The sequence below is a fragment of the Falco cherrug genome, chromosome 2 (genome assembly GCF_023634085.1).
Source record: "Falco cherrug isolate bFalChe1 chromosome 2, bFalChe1.pri, whole genome shotgun sequence".
NCBI classification, from domain to species: Eukaryota; Metazoa; Chordata; class Aves; order Falconiformes; family Falconidae; genus Falco; species Falco cherrug.
In genome coordinates, this window is record NC_073698.1 from 79806246 (window position 1) to 79822538 (window position 16293).

General features: G+C 43.1%; 1 protein-coding gene across 2 annotated transcripts in view; it reads left to right on the forward strand.

The window, feature by feature from the left end:
* ABCG1 (ATP binding cassette subfamily G member 1) overlaps positions 1 to 12485 on the forward strand; it is a 63996-nt gene extending 51511 nt beyond the window's left edge. For both annotated transcript variants that reach the window (XM_055702857.1, XM_005438518.3), the window contains exon 15: positions 1370 to 12485. In XM_055702857.1, coding sequence (XP_055558832.1) covers positions 1370 to 1598 — 229 coding nt within the window. In that variant the 3' untranslated portion in view covers positions 1599 to 12485. The remainder of the gene's footprint in view (positions 1 to 1369) is intronic.
* The last annotated feature ends 3808 nt before the right edge of the window (positions 12486 to 16293 follow it).

A 16293-nucleotide genomic window follows, 5' to 3' on the forward strand; every position in this document is an offset into this window, starting at 1 on the left:
GGTTTGAATGTCTCCAGAGAGGGAGACTCCACAGCCTCTCTGGGCAGCCTGTTCCAGTGCTCCATCACCCTCAGAGTAAAGAAGCTCTTCCTCATATTCAGATGGAACCTCCTGCATTGCAGTTTGTGCCCGTTGCCCCTTGTCCTGTCACTGTGCACTACTGAAAAGTCTAGACTCATCCTCTTGACGCTTGCTCGTGAGATATTTGCATACATTGATAAGATGCCCTCTCAGTCTTCTCTTCAAATCTTCCTGGATTTTGCAGTAGTGGAGTTCTGAAATAATAGGCACAGTATACTCAACTGAGAAACTGATGCCTCCACCTCATTTCAGAAGAAAATGTTGTATAAATCACTGCTGTATCCTAGGTAGACTTGTGGATAAAGACCTGGTTTTAAGTTCTGCAGTAGCACTGCCATGAGAGATATGGGATCTGTGTCATCTCTAATCTGAACAAGTGTTTTAACAACCATAGGCATTTTACGTCCTATCTTCGTCTGTCACTCTCACTGTCTGAGACAGCTATCTTAAGATGGGATGATTGGCATCAGGGAACCTCTGGCGGCTAGCATGGGGGGATAGTTTAGACTAGACACTTAATATAGCTGAAATTAGGTGAGGTGAGTTTTTCCATCCGCCTTCTCCCTGCCCTGCCCAAGCTGTACTGTTACTGAGAAAACCCAGGCTAAAATATGTTCTTCTTTGACAAGTGAGGTCCTACACAGAGACCTGTCAGAGATTAAGAGACCACATCCCCTGAATTAGTAGCTAGAATTCAAGATGAGGCCGTAAGCCATTGTCTAGTTTATGTGGAGTCTCCCAAAGCCAGAGGGAGCTGTCATAGACGTGGGATCCATGCTGGTGTATCTGCTCGCAAAGTCAAATGCTAAGTGCACATGATGCCAGGGAAGACATGGGAACTGTGCATTGTTAGTGAAACTACAGCGCGTGGAAGGAAAGAGACGTTCTAGATTGATGCTGGCTTTAATATATTTCTGACTTCAAACCGTAATTGTACCCCTGTTGCTTATTTTTTTTAAAAATGAATTAATTATGTCACTTTTTAAAGGGGAGTTTCTGAATACGAGCTGAAATTAGCCTGCTTTCTATTTTAATGGTTTTCTTTGGAGAAATTATGCTAACTGGTAGTGGTTAACGGCAAAACTTCTTTGTTTATTCTTGTGAAAAATGCCAGTGGCATGTCATTTGACTGTAACAGGGATAGAGCTTGCCCTGAGCCGCACGTGTCAGAATGATATTGAACCCCCTGGTGTTTCAGCCAAGCTCTTGCAGGGATTGTATTGCTGTTGGAGTATTTCTAAACAGATCATCAGGACTTTTCCTTGTAATCTGTCCTTGTCCTTTCCAGATATGGCTTTGAAGGAGTTATTCTCTCCATCTATGGACTGGATCGAGAAGATCTGCATTGTGACAAAGATGACACTTGCCATTTTCAAAAATCAGAGGCCATTCTGAGAGAACTGGATGTAGAAAATGCCAAACTTTACCTGGACTTCATTGTTCTTGGAATTTTCTTCTTCTCTCTGCGCCTGATTGCCTATTTTGTTCTCAGATACAAAATTCGAGCAGAGAGGTAAAGGAAAAACAGCTAAAACAATGCAGTAGGCAGATCTTTAGATATGCAATAGAGGGCACTTGACATTGTCTCACTGTGGCAGGCCGGTCTCCAGTGCCCAGCTAGATGCTGTTACAGCCTAGCCCATAGAGAACCACAATGGGATAGTGGACATACAGTGTTAAGCCAATCAATCCAGTTGGGTTGGGTCATGTTTTCATTACACTTTCTGGCTTTAACTAGGAAGAAGAAATAGAAGGGAATTTTACACCACAGAATATAAATACCAAGGCAGTGTAACTGTAATTTAAAGCCTGGCTGCAGGAACCTTCCTTATGAAAACCAATTTCATGATAAAGTCACTAGGATACTAGTCCTGGTAGCCAGAGTAGTATAATGTCATCTATAGTTGACAAGATAATGAGATGCAAAATGGGGGATGCAAAGACAATAGAATTCTCTCATCTTTCTAAATTCAGAGTTTCATCTTTGCAATTTTCTATGTATTATTTTGCAATTCTTTTCCACAGAATTACCCCTTATGGCCGAAAGCCTGTAAATGTATTAATTAATAAGGTAAAGATAACTTTTTAATACGGATACTTTTTAAAAACACACTTAAAGTGATTCAGGTCGTTATTTTTGTTTCTGTCTAAATTTAGAATTCTGGTGCTTTACTTGTCGAGCTGGTCTCATATCTGAAAACTGTAATGATAGGAGGAAAAGGCAGATTCTGAGTCTGCCCTAACCTGTGGTCTATATTTGGAAGCATCAATAGGTAGCACAGGCAGACATGTTCAAACTGTCACTGAATGATTGAAAAAACATTATTTTGCGGTGTCTTTTAAATCCTCAATATTTGTGATATTTAAAATAGTAACTCTGCTTGTTATCTGTTTGATCTACCTCCTGCAATTGAAAACATCAAAGCACTCCAAGGCTCATTTGTTCTTAAATTGTGAAAGCAGAATCTTTCCCTAAAGACTGAGTGATTGTTAAAGCGTGATGAGTGCAAGAGCTATGCACAGCTCAAAGCTTGGCATATTGTATTAAAACATTTGTGACTGCCTCATATGGCAGTGTTCATTGTATCAGCAGCACACCACGTGTAGAACTCTTCTCAAAATATACAAAATACCTTGTAATACTGCAGGTCTGATCATGCCAAGCAGTTTTGTTCTCTTCCCGAAGTCTACATTCATGACATGGGAATTAATAGCTAATTGATTTAAACACCAATGAAACTGTTAAAAGAAGCATACATTTGTTTTGCATATCTCAACCTTTGTAAACTTGGCAGAAGGAATTCCGGTTCCAAGCTGATGTGAATTTTGTCCCTGATTTTCATGGGTTTGGATTTTCAACCCAAAACGAAGTTGTGGGACCCATACTCAGGTTGGACACCTTGGTGAATTTCTGTGCGAATTCCACTACCTCCTGTCATTACTGTGCATTTACTGTAGTGTCACAGACTTCCGCGTCAGACCTACAAATTATGTAAATGTTGTTCCTATCAGGATGCTGAAGTCTTGTAGATTGGAAGCAGCTCAGTGTCAGCAAATCATTGAGGAGCTCAGCAGTCCATGACAGTAGACTAGATGAAGAGAAACCTTGCGCATTAGCTGACCACTAGCAGTCACAGTTCACAGGCTGTTTTTGAAAACTTCATGGCTGTGTCTGTACTAGTAAACTGAATGGTTCCAGGGCAAGGACTGTTAGTCCTCAGACAGCTGGGGCTAAAAGGAATGATCCTTGTGCCATACTAACTTCTAGGTAGAGCCCAAACATTGTCTGGAAGACCTCTGGCTGTGCTGAGCTACAGCCGTGCTATTTAGCAGTGAAGACAATTGTTTCCCAGTTTTCGTGGCCCACGCCCAGGCTGTGTTTAATTTACCAATACAGACACAGACCGCATGTGTCTGTTAAACACATTAAGCGTATGTTCTGGAAGACTTTAAGTCAAGTCACATGTTTTAGGAAGGTTAGCTGTACTTTCCCTGAAAATAAGGTAGACCTGTGAAAGCAAGGTCAGTCTTTACTGTAAGAAAAAAAAAAAAATCCTTACACAACCTCTTTGCATAGGTTCTTGCCGTTTTTTCCCAAAAAGAGCTTTTGTACAGCTGTGCTGCTTTTCCAGGCATAATAACAAGCAGGTATGGATATATAAGGCTGTCTGATATGAGAAGTTTTAAGAATTTTGGCTACTCTAAATAATGCTCATAACTGTGAACTGTTTTATATAAGGCACAAGCTGAAATCCCTTGGCACAATGTGCCCTGATTGTTTCATGACTCAAAATATTTGCGAGTATTACAGGCAGTTCAGATGCTGTTTGCAAGCAGACAAAAGAGTACATTGGCCAAATTACTCTTTTGTTGCACACAGCTGGTCCAGCTGTAGGCTAGCTGAGTATGAAAGAACGTGACATCCATGGCATTAAATACCTTCAGGGTTCGTCTTTTGCATTTACCAAATACCACATTGAAAATCCATTGCAGTGTACCAAGTGAAGTAACAACTGACTGTTAATTTACACAATGACAATGCTGTCTTCTCCCATCTAGACCAATTTAGCAGTATGATTTCCTTGGATGCTGTCTTGTTTTCTGTGCCTGTTCCTCTGTTTGTAGGCTTTCTTATTTTACCTCTTTAGTCTGCAACATGTCCTCATACTGTTATAAACGGTAACAATTAAAACAGTTTTATTTTGGGTTCAATCAATTTAGGTTGAGAAACAATAAGCAAAAACAGTGCTGGGTGCGTGGAGAACTCAATTAGTTCCACCACACGCACACGCACACCTGAGTCCTAAAAGCAGCATCTTTTATGCCCGGATCTTGACCAATCTCTTCTCGCCGGATGTTCGTCCCGCTCTTTCCCCACTGGGTCGTTAGGGTACGTCTTCTCCTCCTGTTGGCTCTCCTTCGGGCTTGCTTTTCAAAGTCTCAGGGTCTTTGTCTCCTTTGGCAGGCTTTCCCTGGCGGACTTTCCTTATCTCCTTTGGCAGGCTTTTCTAAGCAGCGATTGCCTCAGGGGAAGGGGGAGCTTTTACTTTGTCTCAAAGGAGAGCCACACGCGCCCATTCATTACAATTGGGATACAGGTTTTAGATTTACACAGGGTACAACAATTACACTTACCACACTACATTCTATTTTTGACATGAATCATGACTGCGTTTATCACAATATACTGTAACTTCATATTGTATTATGGTAGCCAAAAGTTTGGTCCTCCACTGGTGTTCCTAAGAAAATGCATGCTCTGAGTATTTTTTGCCACTCCTTTTTTTGTTAGATATGCTTTTTCCCAGCCATCTGCTAGCAGCATTTAGCTGAAAGATCCTATTCTAAGGAACTCTTTCAGACTGTAGTATCCCAGTAAAGAAATAAATTAATTCCCTTGGAACTCAGTGCTATACATAGATGAGGTAAACATTCCTTCCCTCCTTTGCTCAAAAATTAACTAGTAATATCTCTTTTGTCACTGCTGTGGGACAGAAGTATTTGAAGTCCATCCCAATTATGTTTTCAAATACTGCAAAGATTTTTAACATAATCTAGCTTGGCTTTTCTCTGTTTATGTATAAATAAATTCTAACAGGCTGGTATAAAACACATTCCCAGGTTAAAGGACTGGGCATGCATGTGCTGTAGTGTGAAGCAAGTGCATTGTGAAGTTCTGGAGGCTTCACACAGAAGCATAATAAGACCAGCCAGATTCTAAAGATTTCAGATCCTCAGTTTATATAGCCATATATAAATAGCCATAAAGTAGCTGCAATCAATGCCATTTTTACCATTCAAACGAGTCACACACTGGCTCAAAGTTATGTAAGAGGCTAAAAGTTTTTAGAGGTCTGTTGAAGACTGTATGATTTCTGTTGGGATTGCGGAAGACTTTAGTGTTCTGTTGGCCTCCTTGTTTTAATGTAACTTGTTTTGACATGTTGCTTTGATTACTATGTGCATCAGTTAAGACTTTAGGTGCTTCAGATGTTTTTTGTTGTTTTTCTTTGCGGAAACTTGCACATAATCTGAAGAACCCTGAAAGTCTCTAAAAAGAACTTAAAACATTCTTATTTACCATTAAATAAAAGATTTGGAAAGCAGATTCTCCTCACATAAGAAATTGAGAACATTTTATACATTAAAAGGAGTAACAGAAGAATATCTGGTACTGAAATCCTGTTCACTATATTAAGTATTTGGAGCCCAAGGTATCTTTTTTCATTAAAGGAGAGGAATATGTATATATATATACACATAATAGGCAGAGCTGGTTATGTATGTGGGAGATAATGAACACTTGGGTCCAAGTACTGAATCTGTCAGGTGACTGGTGTTTTGATCTACTCTTTTGTGTCAAAGTCTCTGTTGCCAGCAGAAATGAATGTTTCATTAAACATTTGTTTCTGGAAAGAATTGTGGTATGTACTGACTTGTACCACCCCAGTGATCCTCACAGAGGAGGTCCTGTCTGTGCTATTTACTCAACACTAGATGGGTATTTTTGACTATTGGGGTCCTTTGAAGCCCTGTTCCAACAAAGCGCTCAAGTATCTTAATAACTTCTAATATCTGTGGTGTTTTGTGAATCAAAGGAACAGCTAATGTCTTTAAAATGAAGCCAAGGCTTAAGTGCGTTGCTGGGTGAGGGCTGTATTGCACAGGAAGACTGAGATGTTGCCTGTCCAAACAGACTGAGAGACTGTACTGAAAAGTCCGTTTGCTTTGGCTTAGTCTCTAGTAGATTACAGCTCTACAGTGATCTTGAATAGATCTTTTTGAATCACAAAATACTTCATTTGAGGGAAAGAGGAGAAGGAAAACTAAGCATGGAGATGTGTGTATGTTTTTCTGTACATTTACTGTTGCTTTGCATAATTGCTTTTGTTACCTGCATAGTTTTGGTAGGGAAGAATGAAGTTTCTATTTTTTCTAATTCCTGTACCAGAAATGCCAATCCAGGACTGCTTAACGTTTGAGCAATGTCAGTATTTATTTTTACTTTACAAACTAATCAGGAAAGGATATTAATTAATTATTTTTCAACGTTCAGTGTTGTTGGAGAACGATTTTATTCTTTTGTCTCCTGCTCTGTGACAGTCATATTCAGGAACAATAGCAAAGTGCATAGGGAGAGAATTAAGATGCAATGATGATGTTTCCAGACAGAGCTCATCAGAAGATGTGTGTGAAGAGGGTGCAGATGTGTTTGTACCTCTTTCTGCACCCTGCTGCACCTTCTTCCACGTTGCCTTTGCTCACTGCGCTTCAGGTCCAGTATCATTTGGTGGCTCTGTGGGAGAGAGGGTCTTGTGTGTTTATCCTGCATAATGCAGGAGAGCCCCCTCCGGCACCGGCACCGGCACCGCAGGGTTGTTTATCAGCTCCTTAAAGGAGTCAGGTTAGTTCTGTGGTGAGTTTCTGTTACTTGGGGGATCTGCTCTGATATTCCTTGATCTCAGTGCAGCAGAAGCTGGCTTGGAGTCTTCTTCACAGGGCTTGAGCACAGTATTTTCTGTCCCAGTCTGGCAGTGGCTCTACTCCAGTGTATTCTCATTCAGGGAGAATTTTGAAGTGCATCAACTGTCTTGGGTTGAGTGGGGTGTAAGCACAAGCTCGAATGCTTTCCCAAACAGAACAGTTCTCTTGACTTGTGTTTGTTTTGGGCCAGGCTTTGTCAGGTAGTATGAACATGGTTGAAAAGGGCATCAGCTGCAGGAGTAGCAGCGAGGCAGAGCTTCCTTCTGTATGCATGGGTAGAGCTTGGGGTGCAGGTGGCCAGCCGTAGCACTGGCCTGCTTGTTAGGATCTAGCTGTGGAGTAGGAGGAAATTACACGCATGCTGCTTCTAACTATGGATACCATGATTCAGCCAGTGAAATTCAATTCTTTTTAATTTTCATGAACTGGATAGTGGTTTTGGTGATGGTTTATCTCACAGAACAGTAGCTGTCTGAAAATGAGAGGCCCAGATCATCTAATTTTCTCTATAATAATAGGAAATAATAAAAGGACTCGGTTGCTGAGGCAAGCAGCTCTGATGGTGGCACGAGTGGGAGTGGAGTGCTCCAGCACAGTGCACACAGGATTTCCTGAATTGGAGAAACCTCAGGGGAGCCAAATGCTGCCAGGATCCCTCAGCTTGCATGATAGCAGCTGATGGCACCTGGGCAGGGCCAGGAGCAACAGCAGCCAGCTCCCCCCCCAAAAAAATAAGCCCTCAGGGTGCATGAGCAATCAGGGTGGGCAAACAAGGCATGGCGTATAAGCAGTGGCACGGTGTGGCGGTTTGTGCGGCAGGGCAGGCACTGAAGCCCTGCCAGCTTGACCAGGGAGCAGTGGTATCCACCTGGCAGAAAGCCATGGCCTCTCTAGGCTCTGCGCCCACCATGGCTGGCACAGCTGCCCAGACAGAGCTCCGGTGGGACCATGCAGCCAGTGCTGGGCTGCCGGCTGTGCCCTGCTCTTACGCCCGTACCGGATGGCAGCGGTGAGCACCTCGGTGGGACGTGCGCTCGGGGAGAGCAACTCCTCCGCTTAGTGACAGAGTGCCGAGGGGAGGCGAGGAGGGTTGAGGAGTATCAGGGAGTGGGATTAAAATAGACTACTGGAATTGCACCCTGCTTTCCCCGAGACAGGCCCAACAGGCAGACAGGCCACATGACACGGAGGACTCCCTACCCTCTCTCCACCTGGCTGAACAGGATGACTGAAGGGATAGGGGCAATGGCGACAGGTTCCTGCCCAGTGCAGCAGGCGTGTCTCCTCTGTGCCTGCCCCACCTGCCCAGGTGCCCGTGCATAAACAGGTATGAGGCTCTGCAAGTGGAACCAAACAGTAATGACGGTGATGGTTCATCCAGTGTGGAGGTGTCGCCAAGGTTAAGTTGGCCTATGCGCTGCATCAAAACCGGCATGGCACGTTTCCATAAAGATAAAAAGACAGGTTGTTGTAATAGGACACTTTCCTGAGGGGAACAGAAGGCCCAACATGCAGACCAGACCCACTTCTTAGGGAAGTCTGCTGCCTCCCTGGGGCCCGGGTTGAGATGTGAACAGAAAGCTGCCTACCCTGGTATGGCCTCAGGTTATTATGCATTACTGATTTTTCAGGTAGGCAGTGATGAAGTTGCAACAAGTCTGAGGGCCATCAAGAGAGACTTCAGGACATTGGGACAACCAGTTAAGGGATCAGGAGCACAGGCAGTGTTCTCCTCTGTCCTTCCAGTTGCAGGGAGTGATGAGGGAAGAAACAGGAAGAGCCAGCAGATCAATACCTGGCTCCAAGCCCGCTGTCACCGGCAGAATTTTAGATTCTTTGATGATGGGTTGGTCTACACAACACCAGGCCTGCTGGAGACAGATGGGAAACACCTGTCCCAAAGGGAGAAAAGGATCTTTGTGCAGGAATTAGCAGAGCTCACTGAAAGAGCTTTAAACTAGATTTGAAGAGGGAAGGGGATAAAACCAGGCTCACTAGAGAGAAGCCAGCATGCTAGTGTTTGAGGGGACAGTGTACTAGCAAGGTCCCTCAGTCTGCCATCTCAGTGGAGGTAGGGAATAGACATCTACATAGCAGCAAAGACACAAGGGTCATTGATGTGTTAGAAACCACCGAAGCACACAAGAATGGTCACACAGAAATTAAGGCCTCTCCCCTCCAAAAGGTGGCAGGGTCAGTAGCCCAGCTGAAGTACATCTACACCTGTGCACACAGTGTGGGTGGCAAACAGGAGGAGCTGGAAGCCGTTGTGGAGCAGGAAAACCATGACATAGTTGCCATCACAGAAATGGTCTGATGACTGTCACAACTGGAGTGCTGCAATGGATGGCTGTAAAATCTTCAGAAGGCATAGGGAAGGAACCAGAGGTGGTAGGGTACCCCTGTATGTTAGGGAGTGTTTTGATTGTCTAGTTTTTAATGATGGTGATGATAAGGTTGACTGTTCAGGGGTAAGAATCAGAAAGGAGGCCAACAAGGCAGATACTGTGGTGGGAGTCTGTTGTAGACCACCCAGTGAAATATTCTATAAGCAGCTGGGAGAAGTCTCACAATCACTAGTCCTTGTTCTCATGGGAGATTTCACCTTACCAGATGTCTGCTGGAAATACAATACAGTGGAGAGGAAACAGCCTAGGAGGTTCCTGGAGTGTGTGGAAGAGAAACTTACTGACACAGCTGGTGAGTCAGCCAGCTAGGGAAGGCGCCCCGCTGGACATGTTCTTTGTGAACAGAGAAGGACTTCTGGGTGAAGTGATGGTTGGAGGCTGTCTTGGGCATAGCGATCATGAAATGATGGAGTTTTCGATTCTTGGAGAAGTGTGGAGGGGGCTCAGCAGAACTGCTGCCTTGAGACTTATGGAGGGCTGACCTTGGCCTGTTGAGGAGACTGGGTGACAGTGTCCTTTGGGAGGCAGGCCTGGAGGGCAGAGGAGTTGAGGAAGGCTGTGCACTCTTCGAGAAGGAAATGTTAAAGGGTGCAGGAGCTGGTGAAGGGTCTAGAGCACAAGTGTTACGAGAAGTAGCTGAGGGAACTGGGGTGGTTTAGTCTAGAGAAAAGGAAACTCATGGGGGACCTGATCGCTCTCTACAACTACCTGACAGGAGGCTGTAGGCAGCAGTGTATTGGTCTCTTCTCCCAAGTAGCAAGCGATAGGACAAGGTGAAATGGCCTCAAGTTGCAGCAGGGGAGGTTTAGATTGGGTATTAGGATATTATTGGATATTCCTGCCAAAAGCAGGAATATTAGAAAACATCAACGCTGGTTTTGGCAGTAGCTAGCCTTAGGCTCTTCCAGAGCAGGTTGACTGTGGTAGATAACTGGTCTGCATTTCTGCAGAGGGGATCTCGGTGGTAGCTGCAGAGATACTGTCCCACATGATGTTCTTTTTGAGAAAATTATCTTCTCGTGTATCCATTTTCCTTCCAGAACAGCCTAATAGGCTGCAGTTGCTCAGGAATTTCTTTCCTTTCGTTCTGTACTGAAAGCCATTTATAACATACGATAATTTGAAAAGCTGTTGGGAACTAGAAGGAGGCAGAAAATGACACTGTCATGTCCTCTGAAACAGTTTGTGACAGGCTGATCATTGCTGTGTGCATGACGCTGCCACACAGCACTAGTGAGTGCATAAATTAACTGCTGAGTGTCACCAGAGTTAATCATGAGCTCTGCTATTCATGAACAGAGGTAGTAGCATTTTCAGGGGTCAGCTTCTACTGTCCAGTTCTTAAATACCTGTTTTCACAATATATAAAGAGGTCGTTGTAATGTATCCCACTGAGTAGTTTTTGTAACCCCAGATAATCATTCTGCATATTACCTGTCCAAAAGTTGCAGGTTGAGCCTGCAAAGCATAAGAAGTTTCGTGTTCTGTGCATATGTTAGCATATTTCTGTTTCTGTACACATTTCATGTAGAGTTTGGGAAGGAGTAATGGTACTGTAGAGCATAAAATCTACCTTCAGTGTTTTTATTCTTTTGAAATCTTACACTGAACCATAACTTTATGCAGTTGTCAACTGTAGAACCTTCAAGAGATTTAGATTTCTGTTGAGACCCATTGCCAGCACAGTAAAAAAGATGACCAGTCAAAATAGGTATCCTTTGGCACAATAAATCTCCATGGTCCAGCCTGCGAGCCTGCATTCTCTGCATTATTTATGCCTTCAAGATACAGCAAGATTTTATCGACCCATTTTCTTGCTGGGGGCCTCCATGGAACTCAGCCCTTGCCTACCAGTTGCATGTGTCCTTCTTACTGGATATTTGTGGTTGCTGTCCACATGGGGTGTAAAAATGAGCTGCTTGGGAACAGTGCCGAGGTAGTTAGAGGTGAAAAGATGACTTTTAGATGTCTTTGAGCTACTGAATACCTAATGTGCTGGATCTATGGGTGTGCTTTACTGTTTCAAGAAGAAAAATAATCTGAAATGTCTTTTTAAGCAGATCGCAAGGCAACATGGAAGTCTTTACTTTTACGGTTGTTGGTTTTTTTTACTTCAGCGGCATCTGTGATGTCTTTTTTTCTGACCCCATTGTAGCTTATTTTAATAGCCTGTTGAGGGTAATCATTATACAAACTCCTTTCTATTACTTCTGAAAAACAGCTTCCCTGGCCTCAATAATTGTACCCGCCTTTACAAATGTGAATTAGTTGTTGAGCAATTTTTAAAACAAATGGGAAAAAATGCACTTAAATTACATTACAAGTAAATTATATTTAAGGTGAAGACTACATCGATATATCTAAAAAGAAGACAAACAAGTCCTGCAGTGTAGCCAAGCCTTTACCTGTTTAGTAAAGAGTTGTGAAATATCTTACCTGAGTCAGCTGACCTTGTTGTGAGATACTGCCCATGAATCTGTTACTGAATTATTTAACATTTGTTCTTTTGTTTTTAAAGCAAGAGTCAATGCAAGGTATCATTTTAAATCAGCGTGCTAAAGTGTGCACATTCTGTATATCTAATATGTCATTGTTGTCTCTTGTTTCTGTAATGCATTCGCATTACTATGAATCAATTTTATTAGGCTTCTCTAGAGACTATTGCTGCCTGCACGCTGTGATATATTTGCACTGTTGTAGATATATATATAAAAATACATATATATAATTATATTATAGAAACCATGTCTTTTTCAGGTTGCTTGTTACCTTTGTAGTTTATGCTTACTGGTACAGTGGACCTGAGTAAAAATGTGGGATGTGGGGCATTCTGATGATACGTTACAATGATAGAGAAATCTTTGTATATTTCTGTATACTTAATACCTGTAAGAAGAGATTTGTATGTGCATTATTTTCCAAACTAGGGCTTTGTTTTCTGAGACTAGAGAACATTTATGATAATGTAACGATCAAAAAAAAAATCAAATAAAGTGTTACTATTTTCAGACAGATGCCTTTGTCCCCATTCTCTTTTAAAGGGAAGTGACAGGTACATTGTTAGTTAGATGTTTTCACTGCCTGCTCCTAGGTTCTGGCAGTCAGCAAGGACATTGTCTGTTTCAGATGTACATTGTGGAGGTTTCAGCTAACCACCAATACAGGTAGGTTACAGAAACATGCAGTAAAAATGCTTAAAAATGTTACGTGCAGCCACATTGGCTCAGAGCAAAGGTCTGTATTGTGCAGTGCCTGACAGCACCACACAGAGAAGAGTGCAAGAACAGGGCAAGCATCAGGGAGTGCTTCCCTGACAAACCCTACACAATTTGAGAACTTCCTGAATCAGTGCCATTGTCTTTGCATATTCTTGCCTTTGATGGATTTCTCTTCCACAGACTTACCTGCTGTTTACCTTGACCATGCTATATGCAAGTGTCAGCAGATGTTCCCCATGCTCTTGCATTACAAGAGGCAGTAAAGAATCATTCCCTCTTTACCTTCTGCTCAGCACTCCGGAATGTATAGATTTCCTCCTCCTTTGTTCCCAGCTGAAGAGAAACCATGTTTTATTCTGCCAATCACACCTGTCCCTTCCCCATGTTACAAAACACTGTTCTCTCTCGTTCAGCCACAGCACCCATGCTGTGTTCTTCTGCAGCCTTCTGTGCATTTCTGTTGTCGTGGAAGGTCTCTTCAGCTGGTTTAAAAAAGAAAGCCAGTAATTTTCCTCTCATGTTTCTCCTGAACATCCACATTGTCCAAGAAGTGACGTGCTTGCTGGTTATTCCATTCTGAACAGTCTCCGAAAATATGGTCCGTGAGGCATTGGGTCTGCTGCTTCCTATTGCAGTGGCAGGGATATTCTTGTGCGGAAAACCTGATGCCTGTAAGGCCCCAAGAACAGCAGCATCAGAGAAAGGGTTTCATTCAGTGTAGGTGTCCCTTGCTTTCCCATCTACTTTTGTTTGCCTGGGTGGCTTTTCATGCTATTAAGCTGTGTATTGGACTTAAGGTCAAGCCTAGACAACATCTCTGTCCTTGGGCCACCCTTCCTGACCACCACAGCAACAAAATTACCTGCATTGGTCACCACAGTTCAAGGGTAACAGCCATAAAACTTTCACAAGTTAGTGTCCAGTCCTAGGTAACACCAGCAGTGATGCTTAAAGGATAAATTACCCTAAGGACGCCATAGGATTGCATTTTCAAAACTAACAGTGAAACAATTTTCTAATGGTAACAGAGATCATACTTTATGTTATGTTTTATAGACCTACAAATAATACTAGATTGAAGGAATCACGCTCCCAGAAAGCTAGATGCCTCCCCATAGATCCTCCATAGATCAGGAAGGGAAGAGGAGGAACAGGAGTCCTTTGCAGCCTGAGTGGCAGCATAAATTACTTTAAGTGTTTTATATTACAGTTAATGCTATGAAATAAGCTAACCATAAATTTCTCATTAGCAATGCTGCAAAAATTAATATACCTCACATGCAATTACCATCCACTGTGTACTCCAAATGGATTAACAAAATAAAGAGCGTTTCAAAATAAAGGACACTTCACATATTTTCTGTTGGCTATCCATTTAAAACATGCTTCGCAGTGCAGGTTGAAAGGCACTGGAACCAGGGAAGTTACAACAGTAAGAGCAATCGCTTTTTTCAGCATGGGAGGATACGAGGATCTGTGCAGTGCCAGGTGAGCAATGAGCAGCCATCGTGCTGTCAATCACTGGCACTGTCATCTTATCTTGGGAGAGCCTTAATAAGGGGCTTGGCGGGGAACTGTATGTTGCAAGCTCTATTTAGGGCAGAAAAGCTGTCAAGGGCTGGATTAGTCAAATTTGCACTAACTGCATCAATTTCTTGCTTTATTTTATTTTAGATTGCATAGCTTCATTTGGTTTCTTTTAATTTTTCCTGTGTCTTGAAGATTTTTTCAAGATTGTGAATGTTTTTATGCAGTGTTAACTTTGTGTGATGGCAGTGCTGGATACCTGCCATTTCACTTTTGTGCCTGTGCCCACACGCTGATAGGAAGGCTGAGAAGGAAGTCAATACTCGATCTCTTCCACAGGTGGAAAATAGTATCAAAACATGAAGCTCAACCACTGTCAGCCCCTGACTGCAAGAACACCCCTCAGAGTAGCACTATTTCCCCCCACTTGTTTCTAGCACGTAGTCATTCTCTTGTCCCGCTGCCAGTTCATCTGCTCTGCTGGGCAGGTTGAGTAAAGCTCCACATTCCTAGGACCTCCTTGCTCATCCCCACCAGATTTGTAGAGTCAAATATTAAGTAATGTCATGGCTTTATCAAGAGTCTTTTTGTCTTTCTCCTGTGTAAGAATCAGAAAGTAGCCCCAAAGTAGTTAGAGAAGAAACAAAAGCTACAGTAAAGCTTTTGATTTTGCTCCTCCTCTTTGTTGAAACCCATATCCTAAGTCTCGGTGAAGCATCCCTTGGATGGGGCATAATGCCAAGTCTGAAAAAGGATAACAAGCAGGGGAAATCCTGCTTTGTGGCGGGAAGGAGCGTGTGCCCTGGCTGGGTTTTACTTGCCAAATTTACCTTTCATTAAGCTTTCTGGAAACACCATAGACTAAAATCATCAGACTGATGATACCTGCTTTCAAACAACCATCAGGCCACCCCTGTGTTTAGTCAGACCCAACAAACTCATGGGTGTGCTGGTTTGGGCTGAGGTAGAGTTAATTTTCTTGATAGTAGCTGGCATGGGGCTGTGTTTTGGATTGGTGCTGGAAACGGCGTTGATAATACAGGGATGTTTTAGTTCCTGCTGAGCAGCGCTTACACAGAGCCAAGGGCTTTTCTGCTCCTCACCCCACAGCGAGCAGGCTGGGGGGGTACGAGAAGGGACAGGGGAGGGGACACAGGTGGGACAGCTGACCCCAACTGACCAAAGGGACATTCCGTATCATGAGACGTCATGCTCAGCATATGAAGTTGGGGGAAGAAGAAGGAAAGAGGGGAGGTTTGAAATCCCAGGTAACCATTGCACGTGATGGAGCCCGGCTTTCCTGAGGATGGCTGAACACCTGCCTGCTGATGGGAAGTGGTGAATGAACTCCTTGTTTTGCTTTCCTTGCATGTGTGGCTTTTGATTTACTTCTTGAAGTGTCTTTATCCCAACTCAGGAGTTTTCTCCTTTTTACCCTTCTGATTCCCTTCCCCATCCCACCAGAGGGGAGTGAGTGAGTGGTGCTTAGTTGCTGGCTGGGGTTAAACCATGACAAAGGGCTTCATACTCCGGGAATTTCCTGAAGATTTCTGCAAGAAGTTCAGCAATGAAGGTGTTCAGCTCAGCTGCAGTGAAATAATTTGATTCAACACTTCCAGAGTTTTATTTCACTATTTCAGTATTAAATCCAAAACAACCTTTTGTTACGCTCAGAGACAGAAGCGCACATTGAAGGAAGCCTGGAAGACATAACTTGGAGGCAGGTGGGAGCAAGACCCTGCAGGAGCCTGTCTTTGTCTAGTGTCTACTCTGAGGGAAATTTCAGGGTACCACAATGGGTATACAAAGGGTGCTCACAAAGCACAAGAAATTATTACAGCTAGATGAACAGATACGCTGGTCTCCAGGAGAAAATACTTGTTTTCTTACCCATCTCACTTCTGATAGGCACACAGAAATTTTACCATTCACTAGCAGGGAGAGTAGCACCAAATGACTGCAAACACATGAACAAAACAGCATCCTTTTTTATAGCATGCGTGAGCACTACTACTTAGTTCTAGCACTTGAATGTATTATATGTTGCAGCACACATATTTTAAAGCAAAATCTGT